Source organism: Ambystoma mexicanum, chromosome 2p (assembly GCF_040938575.1).
Source record: "Ambystoma mexicanum isolate Mex_15411 chromosome 2p, UKY_AmexF1_1, whole genome shotgun sequence".
Lineage (NCBI taxonomy): Eukaryota > Metazoa > Chordata > Amphibia > Caudata > Ambystomatidae > Ambystoma > Ambystoma mexicanum.
The window spans coordinates 170,465,453-170,489,143 of record NC_090923.1 but is presented as its reverse complement, the minus strand read 5'-3'; the positions used below and the strand labels follow the sequence as shown (position 1 = coordinate 170,489,143).

Below are 23,691 nucleotides of genomic sequence, written 5' to 3'. Positions count from 1 at the left end.
ATAGTGGTCCTAATTGACCTTCTGCACAATTGACCTTTACCTTTATAAGGGAGTAGTTTCTTACCTGTAACTCCATTTCTCCAGCATTGGTATCTTTCATGGATTCACATGCTTAGAATATTCCCCGTCGTCAGACTGGGAACCCTCGGTACACATATATATAGTCATTTCCAATAGGAAAAACTTCTGCCCTATCCCCGTCTGCGTCCTCTACGGGGCCGCCCACGTACGCCCCGTTGGACGTGATGGTATATAAGCCCCGCCCCCGCGGGTCCCTTCAGATTTCGACCCCTCCAAGATAACGGGGGGAAAACTTGCTTGCATACCAATCTTCCACATTGCAGTCCGGGGAGGCCGGAGGGCGCATGTGAATCCATGAAAGATACCAATGCTGGAGAAATGGAGTTACAGGTAAGAAACTACTCCCTTCTCCAGCATTGGATCTTTCATGGATTCACATGCTTAGAATAGATTGTAAAGCAGTAACATCAAGAAGGAGGTGAGAGTGCAATGTAACTTACAGTCGTAGAGACACCCCCAAACACTACCGTTTACACCATGTATGTAAGCAACAACTTATTATACTGATACAAAACGGATTTTCGCCATACAATGCTATGTCATATGACTCAGTATGCACCCCTTGTGCACATATCTACCCAACCACTTATGTTTAGGTCAATAAACTATGCACCTCCATGTATACACTCAGAAAAACCAGCTGAGGCCAAATAATAATAATAGGCAGCATTTTACTTGAAACTTTGGCTTACCTCATTGAAAAAGGTGGCGAAGCACTGCCCTTCCCATTTGTACCTCATCCGCGTGCTGCTTTTCCAGGCAGTAGTGGCGCGTAAACGTGTGCGGAACAGACCATGCCGCCGCCTGGCAGATGTCCGTCAGCGGAATTCCTGCCCATAGAGCCACGGAGGAAGATGTCGATCTCGTGGAATGGGCTCTGGGACGATGCAGTAGAGGTCTCCCGGCCTTGGAATGACACAGGGTAATCGCCGAGGAGACCCAGCGAGCCAGACCTTGTTTGGAGATAGCCTTACCCCTAGACAAGGGGCCGTAGGCGACGAATAGCTGTCTGGTGGTTCTGATATCTTGCGTTTTTTGTAGGTAAAATTTTAGTGCCCTTTTGACGTCCAGAGTGTGAAGAGCCTTCTCCGCCGTCGACGAAGGAGATGCAAAGAAAGTAGGGAGTACCAGGGTCGAGTGCTTATGATAGACCGACGGTACTTTTGGGATGAATGAAGGGTTAGTTGATAAAATAACTTTGTCCTTAAAGAACCTCAGATATGGAGGGTCTATGACCAATGCCTGTAGTTCCGACATTCTTCTAGCCGAAGTGATGGCAACTAGGAACGCGAGTTTCCAAGATAGAAATTGTAGAGATGAAGAGGACATTGGCTCAAAGGGAGGCTTCATTAAGGCAGCTAGAACCGTGTTCAGACTCCACGACGGTGGGAACCGTTTTTCCGGAGGGAAGGTTCTAAACAGACCCTTCATGAAATGCTTCACTAGCCTGTCACTGAATAGTGGAGGGGACTGTCTTCTTCTGGTAAATCTTGAAACAGCCGCCAGGTGTACTTTGATTGACGATGATGACAGTCCGCTTTCCGCAAGATGAAGAAGATACGGGAGGATTTGCTCCGGAGTTACTTCCAAAGGTTGTATATTTTGTTGTGTTTGACACCATATACAAAACCTTTTCCATTTGCTTGCATATGATTTGTTAGTGGACGGGGCTCTGGCCGCCTGCAGAATCCTTCGGCAATCAGTCGAGACTTTTAGGTTCCCGAACTCCGAGAAGTCAGGAGCCATGCAGTTAAGTTCAGGCTGTCCGGATTGTGGTGCCACACGGTCCCCTCGTCCCTGGACAGGAGGTTCGGTACTTTCCTGAATGGTATCGGCTGATCCAGCGACAGATGAAGGAGGTCTGAGAACCATGGTTGCCTCGGCCAGCGCGGGGCCACTAGGATGACCCGGCAATTGTACCTGTGGATCCCCTGGATCGTCCTCCGTATGAGGGGAAATGGAGGGAAGGCGTAGAGGAACTTGCCTGTCCACGGAAACGAGAACGCTTCCCCCAGGGAGTCTGTTTGGGGCCATCTGCTCGCGAACTGAGCACATTTTCGGTTTCTTTCCGTGGCGAAGAGATCGATCGACGGGGTCCCCCATCTTTCGAAGATTTCCCCGAGTTGAGTGGAGTCCAGCTCCCACTCGTGTATTTGTGACATCGTCCTGCTCAGGGAATCCGCCTGTAAGTTCTTCGCTCCCGGTAGGTGGTATGCTACTAGGGAGATGTGGTGTTTTAAAGCCCAATGCCAGATCTTTTGAGCTTCCTTCGAGAGGGTCCTGGATCTGGTGCCACCCTGTTTTATCAGGTAGAACATAGCTGTCGTATTGTCCGTGAGCACTCTTACTTTTGACCCCTTGATGTGTGGGAGGAAAGATTTCAGGGCCCATCTCACCGCTCTTAGCTCCAGGACGTTGATATGTAGGCGAGATTCGGTCGACGACCACCTGCCTTGGGTTTGGTGACGTGACATGTGTGCTCCCCAGCCCGACAGAGAGGCATCTGTAATGATGGTGTTCTGAAATTCCGGCTCCTGCAAGGGGACCCCTCTGTCCAGGTTGCGCGCCACTTTCCACCATCGGATGGCTTTGATAACTCGTTCGTCGTCGACTATTATCTTGTCCGACCAGCGGCCTGTGGCCTGCTTCCATCTGTCTGATAGGAACTCCTGTAGAGGTCTCATGAACAACCGGCAGTTCGCGACTAGGTGGATGCACGATGCCATGGAGCCGAGGAGAGCCGCATATTTTCTTGCTGACAACCTTCTCTGTAAACGAAGTTGGCATGTCAGGTGTTTGATTTTCAACAACCTTTCCCGGGATGGTTTCACTAGTCCCGTGTGGGTGTCGAATTGAGCACCTAGGAACTTCAAGCTCTTCGAGGGCTTTAGTGAAGACTTTTCGTAGTTCACTGCAAATCCCAGACGCTGTAGCAGTCGCAAGGTGGTCAATAGGCTGTCGTTGGTCGACGCTGGGGAGGATCCCCTCACGAGCCAGTCGTCGAGGTACGGGTAAACGTGATGCCCTTCCTTCCGCAGCCAGGCTGCTACGGGTGCTAGGCACTTTGTAAAGGTTCTTGGGGAGGACTTCAGGCCGAAAGGGAGCACAGTAAATTGGTAGTGTGTTTGGCCGACTAGGAACCTCAGGAACCTCCTGTGGTGAGTGCGCACCGGAATGTGAAAATACGCATCTTGGAGGTCCAGAGACGCTAGGAAATCGTTCTTTTGGACCAATCTGATTACCTCCTGTAGAGTAAGCATCTTGAACTTTTGACTCAGCAGGGTTTTGTTGAGGTCCCGTAGGTCGAGGATGGGGCGCCACTTCCCGTTTGGTTTCTTTACTACGAAGCAGCGTGAGTAAACCCCTAAGCCTCTCTGTGAGGCAGGTACTAACTCGATGGCGCCTTTTTTTAGCATGAGCGCAACCTCTCGACGCAAGACGCTTAGGTGTGGTTGAGACAGGCATATCGGTGGACGTTTTGGAGGTCTGGATTTGAATCTTAGGGAATGTCCCAGTCTCACCGTGTCCAGAACCCACCGATCTGTCGTAATAGACTCCCATTCCTCGACGCAACTTGACACTCTCCCTCCTAGAACGTCATTGTTGATCTTTTTGTTTTCCCGTCGACGACGAGTAAGTGGGACGTCTCTTAGAGGCCTGGAAATTTCTGCGTCGGGTCGAGGACTGTGAGGCGCGTCTATAACCTTGGGACGGATATGAAGACCTCCCGAATGCTCTATCCCTGGATCCCGCAAATCGTGCGTTTCCCGTAGCTCCTCTAAAGGGGCGAAAGGAACGAAAGGGCTTACCGCTTTGGAGGGAGCCCAGCGAGCGCGCCGTCTCAGAGTCCTCCTTCATTCCTTTCAAGGCCTCATCCACCTTTTCGCCAAACAGGTGGTCACCTTCGAAAGGCATGTCGACGACCTTATATTGCACCTCGGGTCTAAAGTTGGTGCATTTGAGCCAGGCCTGGCGTCGTAGAACCACTCCATTGTTAATTTGTTTGAACCCCGAGTCTGCCAGGTCCACCGCTATATTGATAGCATGGTTCGAGGCTTCTTCTCCTTCACGAACCAGGGACATAGCTGATTTTCTGTGTTCTTCGGGGAGGTGGTCCAAAATGGGTGCCAGTCTGTGCCACATCTCCCTGTCATACCTGGCCATGATTGCCAGGGAGTTCGCTGCTTTCACTGTTGACGCTCCCACTGACAGGATCTTCTTACCGAAAGCGTCTTGGCGTCTAGCTTCGGAGTCCGGCGGGGTAGAGCACTTATGCTGGGCCTTTGCCTTTCTCGTCGCCGCCGCCGATACCACCGAGTCAGGCGTGGGTTGCGCAGAGAGGCATTTTGGCGTCGAATCTGGAACTTTAAATTTTTTCTCTACGCGGCCTTTGACCGCAGGTTCCGAGAATGGATGCCGCATGGTTTGGACGCCCTCTTTCCATACGTGGTCCAGTATCGGTATCGAAAAAACGGAACGCCTATTCTTGCCCATGTGGTCAAAGAGGAAGCAGTCCTTTTCTTCTTGTTGGGTCAAACCGAACTCCTTGCAGGCTTTTTCCATCATGGAATGGAAGGCCCCTATGTCGTCCGGTGGAGATGGGTGAATGGGACTTTTCGGAGGATCCACCTCCACATCCGAAACCCATGACGGGTCTCTCGACGGCGAGAGGGAGATATTAGAAGCTGACCCCTGTTCAGAGAGGGAGTCCGAGAGCTCACCTTCTTCCTGGACTGTTGGAGCAGTTGGGCCCACGACCGATCTAGTCGGGCGGTGTGAAGGTCCGGGCTCGTCGACGAGGGGAGTCGTCGGAGCAGGCGGGAGCCTTTCGTCCAGGGACTTCAAGAGCGAGTGTAAGGAGGAAAGTACCTCCATGGAGAGAGTAGCCTGGGCGTTTGGAGGCTGGGTGAAAACTTGAGAGCAGGTTGCACCAGAAGGAAATCTGGGCCGTAGCCCCAGGTCTTCCGGGCTCACTATTCTGAAGCCGTCGTCCACTTTGGAGGCGATCGAAACTGGCTGTTCTTGTAGCAGTGTGTCGGGTAGCCCCATGTCGAACGTTTCTGGCCTCCAGGCCTGGAACTCCGTCGACGAGGGAATCGTCGTCGACGATGAGCCCGTTTGAAAGGCGGGGGACTGTGACGGAGTGGGCACTTGGATCGTCGCCATCGTCGTCGTCGACGGAAGGCCTGCAGGTGGCTTAGGCGGTCCCGCCTTCGCGGAGCTCTCCCTGTGTTTATCCGCCTCTCTACTCGTAGCTGATCTTTTCTGATCGCTCGAGGAGGATTTTGGCCTGTCCTTGTCTTTCTTCGACGAAGAAGAAGAGGAAGAGGAAGATGATTTCTTCGTCGATTCTTTCGATGAGGCCTTAGAGGAATGACTTCGAGGCACGTCCTTCCCCGTAGGCCGTGATTTTTTGGCCGGAGGTTCCGACGGATGTGAGCGTCGGGAGGCTTCTGATGTTTTCGCTGAGGCGATACTGCGCACCGATCCTACCTCCGATTGAGGGTACGCTCCAGCGCCGTCGTTCAGCCACGAGACCAGTCGCCGATTCCGGTCCTTCAGGGTTTTTTGGGAAAACCCCTTGCAGATATCACATTGGTCCGCCGAGTGGTGGGGGTGAAGGCAGTAGATGCAGTCAAGGTGGCCATCCCCTTCATAAACCTTCTTTAGACCGCACGTGGCACACGGGCGGAAAAGAGGCTTACCCGACATTATTGCCAGATTAACTAACAAAACTCGTAGGAGTTGGAAGCGGACCAAACAGACCAACTCGCAGGAGTTAGAAACAATCGATAAGTATTTGAAGAAAATACACGAGGAGATCCCACTATCTTTGGAGACGGTTGAAATCTGAAGGGACCCGCGGGGGCGGGGCTTATATACCATCACGTCCAACGGGGCGTACGTGGGCGGCCCCGTAGAGGACGCAGACGGGGATAGGGCAGAAGTTTTTCCTATTGGAAATGACTATATATATGTGTACCGAGGGTTCCCAGTCTGACGACGGGGAATATTCTAAGCATGTGAATCCATGAAAGATCCAATGCTGGAGAATTATATATATATATATATGATATATGTGTGGGGTGGGTTTGGGGTAATAAATAATGTAATGGGATTGGGCAGGGGATTTTGAATTGAATGGGGGAGTTGCAGGGGGTTTCCCCCCCACACACATGTCCTAATTGACCTTCATTTCACGATCAATTGTGCACAAGGTCAAATCTCCCACGATCAATTGTGAAAAGGTCAATTAGTATACATCCGCAAAGACAAGGGGTGGCAATTGCTTCTATATCCACCCTTGTGCTCCCACTCCACAGTACCGGGAAGGTTGGCTGGAAGAAAGGGGGGAAGCTTTAAATCTTGCTTTGAATCTGAAATCTGCCACTTCCTTTCAATTACTGACTCCACCAATAAGGCTGATGTGATTGGACAGTCTAGAAAACACTGATATATGATATGAGATTTTATTTATAGTGCACTAATACACAAGTGTTTCAAGGCGCGACGAGGCAAGGGAGGGGAACAAAGGGAGGAAAATACAACGATCTTACTAGGCCATGTGACATTGAGATTGCGCAAGTGCAGGGGAGAGGGAAGGGGAAAGTGTCAGGGGAAAAGGAGGTGGAGAAATGCAAGAGATAGGATCAAGACATAGAAAAAAGAAGTGCGGCCAGCAGGTGGCAGTGCAGGGGTTAAGCACAGACAACAAGTGCTGGCTAAGTGCAGGTAGGGGGACTGTAGGGTTGCAGATACAGCCCCAACTGCAAGGTTGCCAGGAGGCAATGCAGGTGTGCAACTGGGAGGGCAAGGACCTAGGTCCATAGTTAAGAGGGTAGTCAGGTAACCAGTGCAGTATCAGACAGGAGATCAGCAGGGAGTGAAAGATGGAAGGCAGAAGCAAAGAGGAAACTCTTGAGCTGCTTCCGGAACCGGAGATGGTTCTGCTCAAGTTTCAGAGAGGCACCAGCCAAAGAGAGATCTGCTACCAACTCGTTGCTTAGAAAAGCGACTGACCCCCAAGGAGGTGGAGGAGCAAAAAGCCTGGGAAGGAAGAAACTTCTGAAGATACTGCTCCATTGGCCTCTTCACTCACTCCTCTGTTGCAGAACGCACTGGGTTTTATGTCAGTTTGTTGTTTTACTCTAATTAGGCGCCAATATAAGGTCACTCACAACGGTGGTTTCAGAAATTGTTTAAAATGTCCTCTGATTGAGACCCCGATGAAGACAAAATCACTTTTCATCGGCAAGCGCAGGTATCCATAGTGCAATTGGCATCAGCTGAACATTGCAATACATACAATAAACGTGGATATCAAACAGTCTCACATTAAGGCCATAAATGGAAACACGTGTTTATCCCTTTGCATATTACTTATGACGAGCAATGACCATTTCACAGTTGCCACTTCAGGAGTCCGTACCATCACTTCATACTCTCCCGATGTCTTGGACTGCAACTCTCAGCCAGTAACCAGTATAGCCAATGGTGATGGATCATGCAGTCCTAGTCCAAAACGTCTAGAGCCACAGGTTTCACACTCCTGATCCAGTAGCTCCATTGTAAAGGTAGCAGCACACTAAGGAAGTTGAAATCACTGGAGCTTTATCTTCTTCCAGCACCATAGGCTGAGTTGAATAGATAAATTATCCATGATATACAAAGCTGAACCCTAATCTGTTATTAGTAGGTTTTATTTATTTTGATTTATAAAGCAGTACAAAGTTACACTGAAGGGTATGGAAATAAAATTGCAGCATATTTTAAGTATAGTTAAGAGAGTTTAGCAGAGTTTTTAGCGGAGCCGAAAGACATGGAAAGAGAGGAAGAGTGAATGTGTAAAGGAAGGGCGTTTCAGTGTGTAGGTGCGAGAAGGATGAATAAACGAAACGAGAGGCAGCATAGGTGGTTTTAAGGACAGACAGAAGACAAAGACTGAGAACGAAGGAAGCTTGCAGGGGCATATAAAGAAACCAATGAACAGAGATAGGGAGGAGCAAGATCATGCAGATATTTATAGACAAAGCAAAGAAAGTGAAAAAGATAAATCAAAAGAAAGGAGGGGCCAAAATAAGAGGCAGTAAAAGAGGAGTATGGAGGGAACTGAAAGAGTACACGAATAGCAGACATTAAAAACAGAACGCGAGGTGAGAAGGTGGTAAAGAACAGAGCGAGCAGTCGTAGAGATGCAAAGGGAGCATTGTCAAAGATGATCCCTAGATTGTGAGTGGAGATGGGGAAAAGCAGATGCCACAGAGTAAAGGTGATGGGTAAAAGGTAAAGGTGATGGGCAAGGGGAGGCAAGGAGGAAAGTAAAGAACCTGAAAAGGACCCGAAAAGTAGTAGGCTGGAAGAGAGTAGTCTAGATAAGAAACAGCGTAAGAATGGTTACAAAGATAGGATTCAAACCATTTGAAGACAGACCCAGAGAGGAAAAAGAAGAGAAGGATGGAGTGATCGACTGTATTGAAAGCAGCGGTACGAGCAGGAGGATAACTGAAGATAGCTTACTGTGCAGAGCAGAGAGAAGCTGGCTGGTGCTACCAGTACTATGCAGTTCCTGGTTGTGCACATCTAAATTCTTTCAGTGCGTTATGATATGGAAAGCAAATGATACAGTTTCCCTGAACGAAGCTTGCCTGATCTGAATAGACAAGGAGTGAAATGAGTTGATAGTCAATTTAACCATAGAGTTAGAACAAATATTAGTTATGTTATAGGTACTTATAGGTATAGGTACTTATATAGCGCACCATCACCAACGGAATTGGTCCCCAGGCGCTCTGGTGGATCTGTAAACAGGAAGAAGGGCGGGTAGGGTTAGTCGTGAGTAGGAGAGTGGGAGAGGTGGTGTGCTGTGGGCAGCTTCGGCTCAGTGTACACCGGATGCTGGGCTTTGGTGCAAGTATCGGATCGGGCGAGGCCTCGTGTGCTGTGGGTGCTGTCTTTGTGTTGATGCGGTGTGGTAAAGTGTGTGCTGATTGCTGGGAGAGAAGTGGTTGTGAGAGTTGGGTGGCTTCAACATTGAGGGTTGGGTTAGTGGGGTCTGTATCCTGGTTCAGGTACTTCTGGTTCCATTTGAGCTGTATCCCTGTGGGTGGGGCTGTTGCTGGTTCCTTATGGGAACTCGCTGTGGTGGTGCTGTGCATATCCAGCTGTATCAAGGCGAGTCTTGTATGGGGTGGTAGATGTGTCTGAATCGTTTATTCGGGTGTGCAACTGGGTACATGCTATCTATTCTCTTATTATCTAGTGTGACACTGGTCGGTGGAAGGTATGAATGGTTCAGGGTCAGAATGCTGTTGATGAGGCATCCTAGTGCATCCGTCTTGGTCATCCTGTGTATTCCGCCGTTGGTGTCCTCCTATCAGGACTATCTTTCCGTTAGTTCTCAGGTTTTCGTGGGGCGACCTCCTTAGGGCTATTGTCAAGTTGTATTTTGTGTGTGATGGCGCATTGTGCTTCCTGCTATATCTGGATGAGCACTGTGTCAAGTGGGTGCTTATTCTGTGTCTCACCCTCTGGATTGGTCTAATGGTACGTGGTTTCCTGTTCCCTAGCTGTCTGGAATGGCTATAGCTTAGGGTAAGGGTCCTGTTGACGAGTTGTCCTGATGTTTGTCTTCGTCTTGCTGTGTATTCAGTCTTTGGTCTTAAAATATCTGTCTCTCGGTTAGTCGTTTGGTATGTCTTGGGATTCTTCCTTAGGGTTTTTCTGTAGATTGTTTGGTATGGAACTGGGTCTGTCTCTTCGTTCATCGTTGTTTTAGTTATGAGTGTGCCCCTGAGGCCGGTCTATCTAGTTATAATGTGAAGTGTTGAGTAATTTCCTGAATTGTAGGTGGTTTCTTATGTTACGTATGTGCTTTGGAAGGTCATTCCAGGTTTTTGGCGCTTGGTGAAAGGAGGAAGATCCTCCGAGTTTTCCTTTGTTGTAGGGTTCTGGTTCCAGGCGGATGTCAATGTTTGATCTGAGCGTTCTTGTTGGTTGATGTAGACGCAGTTTGTCTCTCAGGAACTCTGCGCCTTGGTGGTGTACTGCTCTATGCTTGATGCACATTCGTCACAATTTGTAAGACAAAAGGCGTGTATACTGTGTGGCCGAATTTCATAGGGCTGATTATTTCCGTTCACTCCCTCGGTTATAATGCAATGTAAATATGGCAGATTACGGCACAAATACTTTTTTAGGAACACCCAAAGACTATAATCTGGATAGAGTGCTCGGATGTCAAAAGGCATGGCTGTCAATGGCATGATTTCAGACAAACTTCTAAATCAAAAGCCCAAGATACCCCTTTATTGAGAGTGGATCGCCTTTAGATTGGTTGACTTTTTAGAAAAGCATCCAGCCAAATGGTGTGTTGTATGTTACACTCCAATGTCAGTCATTTACTGCAGTACGAAATAGAGCCCAACGACATGCCTTGTGTTAAGCTGCTGGCGATCACACAAGAGATTACTATGCTTCGATTCTACCAGTAAGTGACTTTTGAATGCAAATTTGATCAGAAACACTGCAATAGTAGGCATACAGGAGTACTGACATAAAAAGAAAAGGTGCTTTATACTGGTTGGGGTGAAAGTCGATACAATTTGGCAGGAAATACCTGGTGAGGGAGGAGGCCTATTGGTACATAGATCTTGGACGATGCACATAGACATACATTTACAGTAATGTAGATTATAAATAGACACATCTACTGGAAGCGGGAGGCCCAATGAGACATGCTGACAACATGGGTGCACTTTTCAGATCAAAGAGGTGTTTCTTTAGAGCTACCATAAACCTCTGGGAATGCTTTTGATTTCTAGGCGTTGGGAGTTCTGAAAGAATGGCACCAGGATGAAATCGGAAGCAACGCATGGAGGACAGGGAACAAATAGCTCGAGTAGTGATTGAGAGAGGGGGGAGTGAGCTGGAGATCGATTAACCCATACGGGCGTGAGTGGACTATGGGTCTATAATAAACAAAGGGGTAGGAATTTGGCAAGGGAACGAATGTACCAGTACAACCATCCCGAATGGTGGGGATGGGGGAGGATTTGGGGAGACTCTAGAGGGTATGAATAGTGAAGTACTTTGTTGAGAGGAGGAGTTGTGGGCAAGGGGAGCCAAGAGGAAGTCTAAGCAGTAGTCAACTGAAAATCAGGGTTCAAATCAGTGTTTTGGTGGAGCACTAGGTAAGGTGCAGGAGAATGTTCAGGAGATTCACACTAGCTGCCATTAGCAAGAGGTCGCTGTCAAAGAGGATGTAGAGGTTGTACACAAGGAGTGAATTTGACGCTCCTTGAATTTACCAGTTTAAGAGCACAGTAAAACGTATTCCTCTTTTTCTTGCGAAGGGGTCCTAATTAGCAGCATCACTGCACATGTTACTCACAGTGAATAACCAATAGGCCCTCAACACTGACCTGGATGCAACACACTCTGAGAGTGATCCCCGTGTGTAAACTTTCCACAGCAAGGATTTCAATTATCATGATAACATTTTTAGGGAAAGACTTTTTCAGGGGCACTGAACCGATAAAAAATCAATATCCCACTAAGTTGAAAATATAATTTCCATCACACCACCATGTGCCAAATTAATGCAAAATTGGAAAAGTAAACTGTCCCAATGAGGAATTTAGGTATGCAACTAAGCACTTCAATCCTCACAATTGTTCCATCAAAAGCATGTCAAGTGCCAGATTCCTTGGGGCCGTCAATTACTTTCTTGGTATCCTAGAACAAATAATGTTTTGGAACTGCTTCTAATAGTTATTATTAATTCCTAGTGCAGCATGTGTATCATTATTTAACTTGTCTGTGCATTTACAGGTGACCAACCATGTGTGCACGACTATCAACACCCCAGAGGGAAAGGTCTGGCTCCGACTACCAGGCCTTGTGCCCTTGGGGGGAGTGCTTATGGATGCTGCTTCTTTATGGGCTGGTTTAAGTGTAGTTGGGTAACATAGGACCCCTTCTGTAGTGACACAAACTAACTATAAATGGTGAGAAATGCCGCTATCCCCGATGTATCAGCTTAAGGGTTTCCGTTGAAAGATAGAACGTAGCGACTCTTATACCATCACCTCCGCTCCCATCAATATTGTCCTTTATATTTTCAAAATAGTCCCAGACAACAAAGAATGGGCTAGCGAGAGGCTAGGTCACATGGGCATAGCATCAACGCTTTTAATAAACCAAGATGAAACGCTGAGTGGATTCCAAGCCAAACCTGCAAAAAGCATGTGGAAACCAAGCAGCCAATCAGGTAAAGAGGGCTCTATGGTCACAAAAAGAACACTTCATATAGTGCCTTGGAATCTGTCCAAATCAACATTGGGTAGGTATATTTTACAATTTCTGAATGTACTAAACTGGAGAAAATGTGTACTTTATATGGTCACCATGTGTTAAAAAAACAAAAGTACCTTTCTTGGGAGACAAATGGGGTTGGTGATTTACCAGTGCAGTGCGTGGGTGTGTACACTTGAATAGTGCCAATGCAAACTGAATTCTCTAAGCACTATTCATAAGCACTAACAAAAGAAAGGGAGTGTGTTAAGCACTAGAGGGGAGGACTCACCAAATGTAGTGGAAAGATGACCATGGTAAAATCCTTCAAGTCTCCTTAAATGTTTTCATATGTATTATATTCCCATGTGCTTGAACTTCCAACTATGCCAAACACATTTGACAGGCACACACTTTCTCGAGCACTCCTCTAAAAGTCAAGGTGAAAGTCGGCGCCTTGACAGCATAAAAGCCAAAGCAGACCTGTTTGGGAAACTGCTCTTTAACAAGTGAGACAAGTTTGTTCTTTGCTTTTTCTGCCAGACAACAATCCGCAGAGAAGAAATGGAAAGATCTGCACACGTGTAACATGACTACGTACGGTTTACATATGTGGGCAAGGAATTTCTCTTACAAACTAACATCAGTCATTCTGTCCTGTTCATATGCTGTGCGGGCGACAGTCTGCCGACAATTGGGTAAACTGCTGTGCCATTGAAAGTGACGAAGATCATGCATTACTCTGTAAGGTTGTGACACTTTATAATGCAATAATGAATATCTCTTCATTTAAAAACATTTCTTTATTTAGACAAAGAGGCCCTCCCAAACGCCCCTCTCACATCATCATAATAATTATAATAACGACAATAAAAATCCTATTGGAAAGTACGAGGAAGCACTGGGAGTGAGTATTAAACTCTTCAAGTATGTTCGTCTGGATCATCTTTAAATCTGTGAATATACATATTTATGTACATATATAAAAAGTGCGGCCAAGGGCTTAGCTGAAGGTAATGAATGGATTCAAAAGGCCTGCGTCAGGAAATACTGCTGTGTAGGGGCACCTCTTACATAAGTTCTGAAAAACATCTTCGAGCAGCAGGCAAGGTGGCCGAGGTCCCCCATGGACGGGTGGCAGCGGTACTTGCAGTATGGCACGAAGCAAGCATCCAACTGGCTTCTCCTGCATCCGGCTGAGGCAAGAATGAGAGGAGACTGGCAGAACTAGCCTTGATTCTGGTTTAACCTGAAGCAACATCACCTGTTTCCCATGGACAACTGTAGGTCTGTCCCATCCTCTCCATATCACGCCACTCCAAATTTTACTGATCAAAATGTGGCTTCATTATTTAAATGGGGCCACTGAGACAGAAAACGACCAAATCTTATTTTGATATTATGCCTAGCTGGCACTTGCTTATGTTTGGCTTAAGCAAGCACAAGACACTGATGAGAGATTGGCCATTTGGGATAACAAGGCATTGCTGGAATGGGCAATAGCAGGAATAAGTGGGACTTCATTTGGGTGAGCAGGGAATTCATTTCCCAATCTCTTGGACATGCTCAAGGCAGGACCAAGCTCATCCTGCACAGATTTACCAACTTAATGAGCAAGGAATTCATTTCCCAATCTCTTGGACATGCTCAAGGCAGGACCAAGCTCATCCTGCACAGGCTTACCAACTTAATTTGGATCAATTTAAAGAGTTAATCCAACTCTTCTGTCTCGATCGAGAACTTTGGAAGGAAAATGGTGGGCAAGATGTTCCTTTGGAAGGAGAGTAAACAGAACTAGCCTTGTTTATGTGGTGAGCACAAGCCAATATGATCTAGTTTGAATTATAAATGTGTTTTGTCTCCAATACCAAATGGTATATTATAGAAATAGAAAGAATTTGAATGGTAAAATCAATTCTTGTGGGTAGTCATGTGGCAGCAAGCATAAAATAATGGTACTGTGATTCAGAATTGCCACAAGGGAAACTCGAAATGTATCAAAGTCCATTAAAAAACAGCTTAATCACAAAAGTGTATGCTGGGTAAACTTTAAGATCATCTAGCATACCAATGTATCATGGCAAAAAATAACTTTTTTCACATTTGTGCATTATGTATGGCAAATGGTATAAGTGAACAACCGAATTTAACGCATTTTCTTTGTTACTAAATTTTAAATACATGTTCTCCACATGGAGCTTACATCCCATCATGTAGGAGCTGCCACCTTTGCCAAACCTCCTCCATCATTTGAGACTGGGATCCAATTGTTCTACCCCTATGCTACAAGTTCCCTGGAAAAAGACGCTCACAATGGGGTCACCAAAATGATAGTAACATTTTAAGCAACATACCGAGTTCATCATGGGACCCTCCCCTCTTAAACTACTAAAAAGCAAATCAATGCTCAGCTTACAAGACCAGAGACTTTGAATGTCTGGAATAGTAAAGGAAAAAGTAAAACAGGAGAAGACCTGCGAGCCATCGATCAACTTATGTATATTATTAATTTATTGACCAGTGACTTCATTGCAACATTCTCTGTAGGTTGGCATGACAAATCCGTACCCCTTACGTGGCACCGAAAAGCGGGTGAAAGAGGGCAAGATTCAAATAGTTTCCTGGAAAGGGAACGTTTAAAAACCCATGAAGGCGTCCATTTGAACATGGAATGTGGTCGGAGTTTCACAGCAGATCAGTCAGCCTAGCAGCATCTTATACTGTCAGATAAGGCCTGGCGCATCTCGTAGAGAACAGTCGTAGTTGCCACCTTTGTTTAAGTTCGGTACACTCATTAAAAGCAATCCTTTTCAATCACCCATTGGCTTGCTCCGAATTGATCAATATTTCGCTTTTTTTTTTCCTCTAAGAACCCTGACATTTTCATTCGCAGAGGATCACTGTACTGAAGAAATATTCATGGATTCTTAGCCCAGAAAAAAATGCTTTTCTAAGAAAATCTATAAAATACTATTGCCGTGTATCTTTCAAGGAGGACAAAAAAACCTTCTAAAATGTAAACAAATCCACTCAGGCTCCTTCATTTCAGAGGAGTTAAGTCGTAGTGTTAGTGGCACAAGGAAGTGCAGTCGCCGTGCATTCAAGGCGGGAGCTTGTCACCTGGGTCAAGTAACTATGCTATCATCTAGGAGGCGTCAAGAAGCGTTCCAAGTAGTCAGCTGCCGCATCCCAGTGCTTCCAAAGAAAGGCAATGAATACAACCACAAACAAGGAGCTGCAGGTCCGGTTCCGGGTCTTCACCAGTGGCACCACGCAGTTGGCCACCGTGGAGACAAAGACAAGTAGTACTGCCATGACTGCAAGGAGGATGTTGATTAACTTGCCGAGAAGGTTCCTGGCAGTGGCGTTTTCAAGGCCCTCCAGCTGCACCACCTGCTGCTGCTGCTGCTGTAGTTCCATCTTCGAGATCCGGGTCTGGCAAGCCTCCAGCGCTTCCTGAGGGGCATAAAAGAAAACTGGGCATGATCATTTTGACACCAATTTATAATATTGCTTTAAACCACTTCGAGTAATTACAATCATAAAAATGATGACAGCATCTGTGAAAGTCGTTGGCTAATCCAAGCCATCAAAGTAGGATTACAGGTTTCCCGAAGAGACCCCAATGTGGTCAGGGTAATTATATGCATCACAATGCCACACTGGAATTGCTCGATTTCAGAGTAAATTCGGACCACCATCGTTTGGGCATTTACTTTTGAGTTGATATTCCAGTTTCCCTGCTTGATTCATTACATACAAGAATAAACAACATCATATTGTACAAACAGCGGATAATATGTCCAGTGCTTTATAACAGCATACGAATACATCTATTGCTTATTCATGTGTCAATCATCCTTTTTAATTAAGCAGTCTTTCATAGCAATCAATCATTTCCACTTATGCAATATATAGCTACAATGCCTTGTACTCAATACCAATGTGCCGCCTCATGTCACAGTCCCGTCAATCATACAATGTTTACAGGCCCAGCTAGCGAGTTAACAAAATGTACCAAATTGCTTAATGTATGTAGATTTCAGGTTGCATACATGGTGCTGTTGACAATCGCAATTGTATCGGTTGTCTGATACTATATTTAAAAAAGGCCTTCACATCTGGGCTAACGATGAGCCAGAAAATGATGTAACCATAGCATAATTCGGTTTGCTCTATTTTCATATGGAGAGCTTGTTCTTCTAAATAAATAAACACATTTGACTTTACCTTCCCTGTGCGGATTTAAATTTCCAAGATTATAGCAGTCGCATGTAATTATTGATTTATGAGACCAGCGATAAACCGCACAATGCTTCATGGTACCCACATTGGGCGATTAACGCTATAGTACCTTCAAAACAGTTTTTGAATTATTCATTCATTATAATGCAACAGTGCGCTTTTCACATCATGTGAAATGTAGTTTCCATGTGGTCAATCTCCCGGTGAGGAAACCTTATGGCATAACACATTCAATATCCCACAGGTTACACTTTCTCAATGCCTCACAAGTTCACACAAGTTCAAGTCTACATAGCAGCAAGGGTGCACCATGCAACAGTAAGAGCACCTTTTGAATGCTAATTTCCTGCTGCGATTACTCACTGCTGGGAGCTCCTTTGACTCACTGAGAATTCATGCAAGAATCTTCTCATAAAGTACAGTGGAGTTTATGCATGATCTGTGGCCAGTTTCCTATAACCTCACTCTGGGGGCATGCTTAAAGGATGCACTTTGCACAGCGCAATGTAAGGATGTGTAAATGAGTGGAGTATTCCCACAGGATCTGAAAGATCAGGGGCTCAGTCAATGATGGGATTGTCAAAAGGAGATGCGGAAGATAGAGATAATTTGGGAAAACACTTTTTTTTAAATGGGTTACACAACAGCACCAAGTGCTCAGCAATGACATGACTCTAAATGGCCCGTTGATTCCCATGGTCAGGAATAGGCTAGAAGGTCTAGAGAAGTTCGGATTATCCATCTTGTCCCGAAGATCATAGTTTAGACCAATAGGATGGCACAGGGATGGGTTCTTAAACTAGCTTTTCAATTCGTTCACAGGGACGACCAGAAATGTAGGCTCACTTGGAAATGTGTAGGTCTGGTTTGATCTTGTCCCTTCGTGTTTTTCTTCCATTTCTATTGCTCTTTTAGTGGTCTTCTACAACATTCAGATTATTTATGTCTATTCTCTTTACTGCCCACTACTTCTTACGACTTGTTCTCATGATCTGTTCCTTTTTTCATCCTAATATACCCACATTAATCGCTCTCATTGTTGTGCCGTCTGTGATTACTCATCTTAATTATCCATGTTCTTTCTGTATACCTTACACAGATTTTTTTCTTTTTTTTTTTACTTCATCACTGCCTAGCTCATCTTCAGTCTCATGTCCAGATGCCCACAGGTACGGCGCGCTTTATAAATGCCAAAATAAATAAATATAGTACATCTAATTCTACATTTTCGTAGAGCTCTTCCTTACATGTCTGGAGCTTTGTCCGACTTGAGCATATATATCTAGTTTTCCATACAGGACGCCAGATAAATTACTGGGTTGGGAATATTGTATTGCCCTTTTTTAGGCAACAATAATAGGTTCTGGAAGAGATATTTTTATAATCCATCCCTCTTTGCCCCTAGAAATTCATACCATTTAAAAGATATGTCTTTACCTCAAAAGATCGCCTTACATTAGACAGTATTATTCAAACTCCTTTTTGCGGCACTGCTCTGCGGGTACTACTGATCCGAACATATCAAACGCAGGGACAGGCTCTAAGGTGGCAGTTTAAGATTTGTTGTAGGGTATACTTTTACTCCATGTATATTTTTGTTGGAATAATCTGGGAGTATTTGCCCATTTTAGTGAGAATGCTGGTGCACCCCGTATATGTATGGATGCTTCCATGTATAGAAAATGTGTCTTCCCTTGATCTCGAGTCTGCTATCCAGACATTGCACTCGTTTGGTCATCTCTTCACCTCTTGTATTCTTCCTTGCCTTTTGCTCCTAAAAGAAAAACACCTCGACCATGGTTCTCTGATGCGCCCCATCATATCAGAGTCCTGGTTCGTAAAGCTGAATGTAGATGGAAAATAGGGGAAAATCCTACTCTTTGAAAATAACGAGTTTTGGCATCCGAGTACCAATCTCATTACTTCAAGTGGCTTCCCCTTTTCAGCTTCATTCCTTACAAATTACTGAGCATTCCCTCCTGTGGACCCAGCGTTAAACTCCTCCATAACCAGTCAGTACTTGACTACATTATTTCAAAAGTTATTGAAATTCCATCTTTTAAACAAGGCAGTTTGTATGCATCAGTTGTAACTGGTAGAAATTCTTCCCTTTTCTCATCTTTGGACTCAGAAGGGGATATTGTTGCTTATTGGTCAACCTAATCCTTTGGCAGTGCCGCCTCTGCATCAGTCAGCCACCCCACTGATCTTACTCTAATTCCATCATCTGCAAAAGGCTTGTCAATTTCCTGAGACAGCCAAATTGAGCATATGGAATTAAAGGCAGTTAGACAGCAGGAACATGGGGACTAGGCATGCAGTACTCGAAGGCAGCCCGAACAGTCTTCTGAAATAGCACACCATGCTGTCAAAATGTCAGACCCCGGACACCATATGGGGAGTTTTGGATCGGGCGAGAGATTGTTTCTTGAGGTCTGAAGAAGCAGAAGGTAGGGAGGAGAAAATGTCCTTATTGGTAGTGTGAGGCTGCTTTCTCCTTTGAGCACTAAAATAGATAGCTGTCTGGCTGCCTGTTCTTGCATTAGGGAGAGCTACAGAAACCCCCAAAGCTTTTAAACCTGGAATCTACCAGGCCAATGCAGAGCCTGAAAAGATTGCTTTCCTGCTTATTAATCAGAGCCAAAGATTTTGCAGTCTGAGTGGGAGGTTTCTTGGTTAATTAATTCCATGCCAGTGAAGGAGTTGAAAAGCTCAGTGCGCCCAGTTTTGTTTTACACATCCTTGTTAAAATGTGTGGCTCTCCACCAAACAGAACTAGTGCATGGACTGCCCCATGACGCATTGTGCAATCTTTTCAGGCTCAAAGAAGCCCGATTAAAAAGGCTGAAACTTTGTCCTGCGGCAAGTATTGCTGAAATGCAGGGACTAGCCACAAAAGGCACAGTGTTAACATTCCCCTGACAAAGATTTAAAGCTCCATTATGTGACAAATCCATGGATGTCATCCCCTTGTCACTAGGGGGAGCCCCTCTGCATGAGAACTCAGCCCCTTTTAAAAGTACTTGGACGTGGAAGAATATGAGTTACCTAAGTAAAGATCACTTTCCCAGTACTGCGGCGAGGAAGAATCCTAATGACTCACAAGGGAGTCCTGATATCAGTACTGTGACAAGGGAGAAGTGTGGAGGTATGATGATTACCTGTAGGAACCAATTGAGTGGTCTAGTGTCTTCCCAAGTCCTATTGGTCAGAGCCAGCATAAAAGGGTAGACAGACTCAGAAGTATGAGAGAAGCCCTCCCTGGAGGAGAGCAAGAAGCAGGGATGTTTTGCTTCAGAAAAAAGAAGAGGTTGTGGACAAGAGGCCCCGTCAGGAGGGGGGGGGGGGGGACCTTTGCACACCAGCAAAGTGCTGAGGGCTGGGGAAAACCCAGACGTATCCCTTTTCAAAGGACCTGACAGAGAGCCTAACTCTCCCTGGGGGAACCACATGCTGCGAAGGGGCCGCATCACACCAGAGATCGGGGGAAGACTGCAGAAGCCCAAAACCGAAGTAGAAAGACTCCAAGACTGTCCAAGGACTCCCAGGAGACACCCTTAAGGTACAGGGTTAACTGGACCGGTTGGTAGGGGCAGAAGGTAACTCTGGAATACCCTGACCCAGCTAAAGAGGGTAAGAAGTGAAACTCTGGGAAGCAAAGTAACCTTTCCAAGCCCGCAAGAAAGAAACGAAGGAAGGCGGGTATGGGACCTGCACTCAATGAAGATTACCATCATCAGTCATCTTCACAGTCGCAGTACTTGGAAGGCTAGTGAACCAGGTCTGCCACATTATCACGACAGAACATACAGGTTTGGGACACGTACCCTAGAGACTTGTAAGCAAGGTGAAACAGGGCGAGGGAAGAGACCAGGCAAGAGAAGAGTCCTCCCATGTGTTGTGTAGAAGAGGCAGAGGAGTGGAAGTATTCTTCCTGTTTTTGTGAGAACTGCCTGAGAGAAGTCAAGAGAATTAAGGCATTCTCTTGACATTGTAAAAAGTGTAAGGGTGCAGAAGCAAGAGTCTTTACACAGGTGTGGTAAAAGTGATTAGCATAGCCTTTTATTTATACCAAAGCAAAGGAAATGAAAAACCCATCTTGCCCCATTTACTACGAGGGGTTGCTCTGCCTCAACAAAAGAATACTAAGGACCCAGTTAGGATGTCCTTAAAACAAAAATGTCCTCCGTCCTTTGTCTAAACCTATTTCTGTCCCTTACACTTTCAACCTAACTAGTGAAAAAGTGGATGTCTTCTTAATTCCAGAAGGATGTCGCTCCAGTTCTGGATGCTGACACCAAAGCACAGTTCTTCTGCAAAAGAATATTTGTTTGACTAATGCTCGTTTGGTTTTTATTTGTTGCATCCTCCTTTCATTTGTACAAATGCTGACATACCCTCGGGTCTGGGCGTTACATAAACCCTATAAAAATAGAATATATAGTTCAATGTTCACAAGTTCATCCAAACTTAAAGCTAGCCCAGTTCCTCACTTCCTCCTGGGGTGAACCTCTTTCTGGATTCAACTTATCCGCAAAACAAAATATCTCAAAATCCTCTGCAGCACAAAATGATCCTTTCCAGTCTCTTGTCAGGTTTGGTTCACTAACCTGCCACACCTCACGTAGACTTTTCCAATGGTACACCAAGTCTGGTCTACTCACCTGCCAGACTTGAATTTCACAACTTTGAGTTCCAAAGATATTTGTGGTTTTGGGCTGCAGCCCATTCATTATAATTCTTCCTGTATTGAGGTGGATCTTTTGACTTTTACACATTCCACTGATGGGCTTTGCCCATTTTCATCTGGGCCCCAGACCCTGTTCCTTTGTCTTGGTGGGGTCCTTGTCAGTTCGTTATCCAGTGTCCACTAGGACAGACCCGGTATACTCCCCTGCCAGGTACTGTCCCACCTTGGTGCACTTTCCAGTTTGTATCAGACTGTGTGCTTCTTTAGTTATTCACTTGTGCCCCTCAGGGTGTGTTTATCTGCTTCAAACAACTTGTATTACATTGTATATTTTCTTTCTTACCCCCTGCTCTTCGGGATGTTCTTTTTAGGTTAATAAAGTTTGTATCTATTTGTATGCTTTCGTTTTCATCCCTTTGTAATCTTTCTGGGTGTCTTTATAAGGTTTGCAACGTTTGTATTAAATTGTATAGGATCCTTTTCACCCCCTTGGGCTCTTCAGGATGTTTTGATTAGGTTTCTCAGCTCCCTCAATTCCCCCCTGACCAGTCCAGCCCTTTACCTACCTTTGGGAAGTCTTGGGGCAGTCTCTGATCTCTTTTGGAGGTGAAACAAAACCCCTACACGCTCGGTGTTCTTGCCGTGGCTTCGCAGCTCCAGCATCTCTCTCCCTCGTTATTAGCTCCATGTGTCTTTGTTCCTGGTCAGTTTTTGCCAGTCTAGCTTCCTGTGCCCCTGCCATCGGTCAGTTCCATCTCGTTGGGTCCTCTCAGGTACCTGTGACAGTCCGTATCCCGGCCTCCAGTCTTCAGGTTCCTCAGTGTGGGACCAATGTCTTTTTCTCTGTTTCTCCAGGGCTGGCTTCTCCATCTGGGAAGGAGTCCTTCTTCCCATTTTACCATCAGCCTGGCATTTGGGCAGCTGCACTGCGTGCCTTGGTTCCGCAGTGGGATTTCACCTCCTTGCTTCATCTTCCTCGTCACACTGATATTTTGCATCAGGCTTGGGTGAATTTCCCTCTTCCTCGTCCCAGTCCTATTAAGGATTCCCTCTGCTAATCCATAACAAATAGTGGTGTGGAGGATCAGAGGAACTTTAGTGAGGGTTAAGGAAGGTGGTTACACCAAGGGGTGAATGAATAATGCGTTCTCCCAGGGTCATTGTCACAATTCCCATGAAGGGTTTCGTTTCCTATGAGATCCACTTGGCGAGTACCACCCCCAGAGGGACTAACGGTTAGTGGCCTCACCTCCTTGGCCTCATGGAAAGGGGCCTCCCTCATGAAAGAAGTGACAAAACCCTTGGATACGTCACCAAAGCCTAAAGAAAGCCTGGGGAAGGGAGACATTTTCCCTGGTGTTTGCAACCACAGTGGTAAGTCTGAGTGAGACCAAGAGGAGGGAACCATTCTGTTGGCATCAGTTGGAAATTAGCTTTCCTTTTGAGCAAGAGAACGTTGCTACTGTGGAACTTTCATTATGTTGCACTATTTGGAAATGTGTTTCGGTACATAATGGAACGCTAATTCATACTTCTGGAGGAAGACGACCCACATCCTTTCTAGTTTGCTTGATAAGGATTGAGGCAGGGAACCCCCTCTTACTAGGGCTAGGTAGGTTTTTTCCTTATTTCGTCATCAATAAAGGTTAATGCCAACAAACGTACCAATCCCTGTGTCTGTCTCTTACCTCCGCACCCTAACAATTGATATAGACTTTCTTGCTAAAATAATGTATATAGTGTTTCCTCCTAGGAAAGTGGGACAGAGGAAGACTGCCCTGAAGCCATTACAAAAGGCTTTGAAAACCAAGTTGCTGTGACAACCATAGAACACTGCAGTTGAGGATGGCAAGATGAAGCCATTTAGCCCAGAGGGAAGCTGGCAGTATCTGGCATCAATTATTAACTTGATTGCTCACTGCTTGAACTGAATGGGGGTTCTTGCAAATGTGACTTTCCTCAGCAAAGGCATAACTCTCTGAAGGGCAATGCCAGGCCCATCGGCACTTTTGAAGGAGGGAGCCCCATGAAAGGACACGCTTTTGGGAGCTTGTTCAGGGGAGAGTAAAGCTCTAAACACGAACACCACTCCTTCTCAGCTTCAGCATACTTGGCAATGTCAATCAAGGCATGACCGTCACCAGTGGTAAGGCCTGGCCCAACTACATCCAGATCCACCTAAGCCTCTGTTTCATAGAGAGGTTCTTGGCCACTGCCTGCCCAGATATGGAAAAAAGGCACAACAGGATCAAGCAGTAGCCGAGGCTGTTCAGTGAAGAACCGGGGTCAAAGAACAATCCTACGCAGAATGTGCAAAAGTAGAGGCAGAGGCCAGCATTCAAAGGGAAGTAGTAGCTGGATGTCCGGCAGGAGGCTGGTGCAGC

General features: G+C 45.9%; 1 protein-coding gene across 14 annotated transcripts in view; it reads right to left on the bottom strand.

The window, feature by feature from the left end:
* Nucleotides 1-13,156: 13,156 nt before the first annotated feature.
* TMCC1 (transmembrane and coiled-coil domain family 1) overlaps nt 13,157-23,691 on the bottom strand; it is a 987,752-nt gene continuing 977,217 nt past the window's right edge. For all 14 annotated transcript variants that reach the window (XM_069643435.1, XM_069643431.1, XM_069643429.1 and 11 more), the window contains one exon: nt 13,157-15,828. In XM_069643435.1, coding sequence (XP_069499536.1) covers nt 15,514-15,828 — 315 coding nt within the window. In that variant the 3' untranslated portion in view covers nt 13,157-15,513. The remainder of the gene's footprint in view (nt 15,829-23,691) is intronic.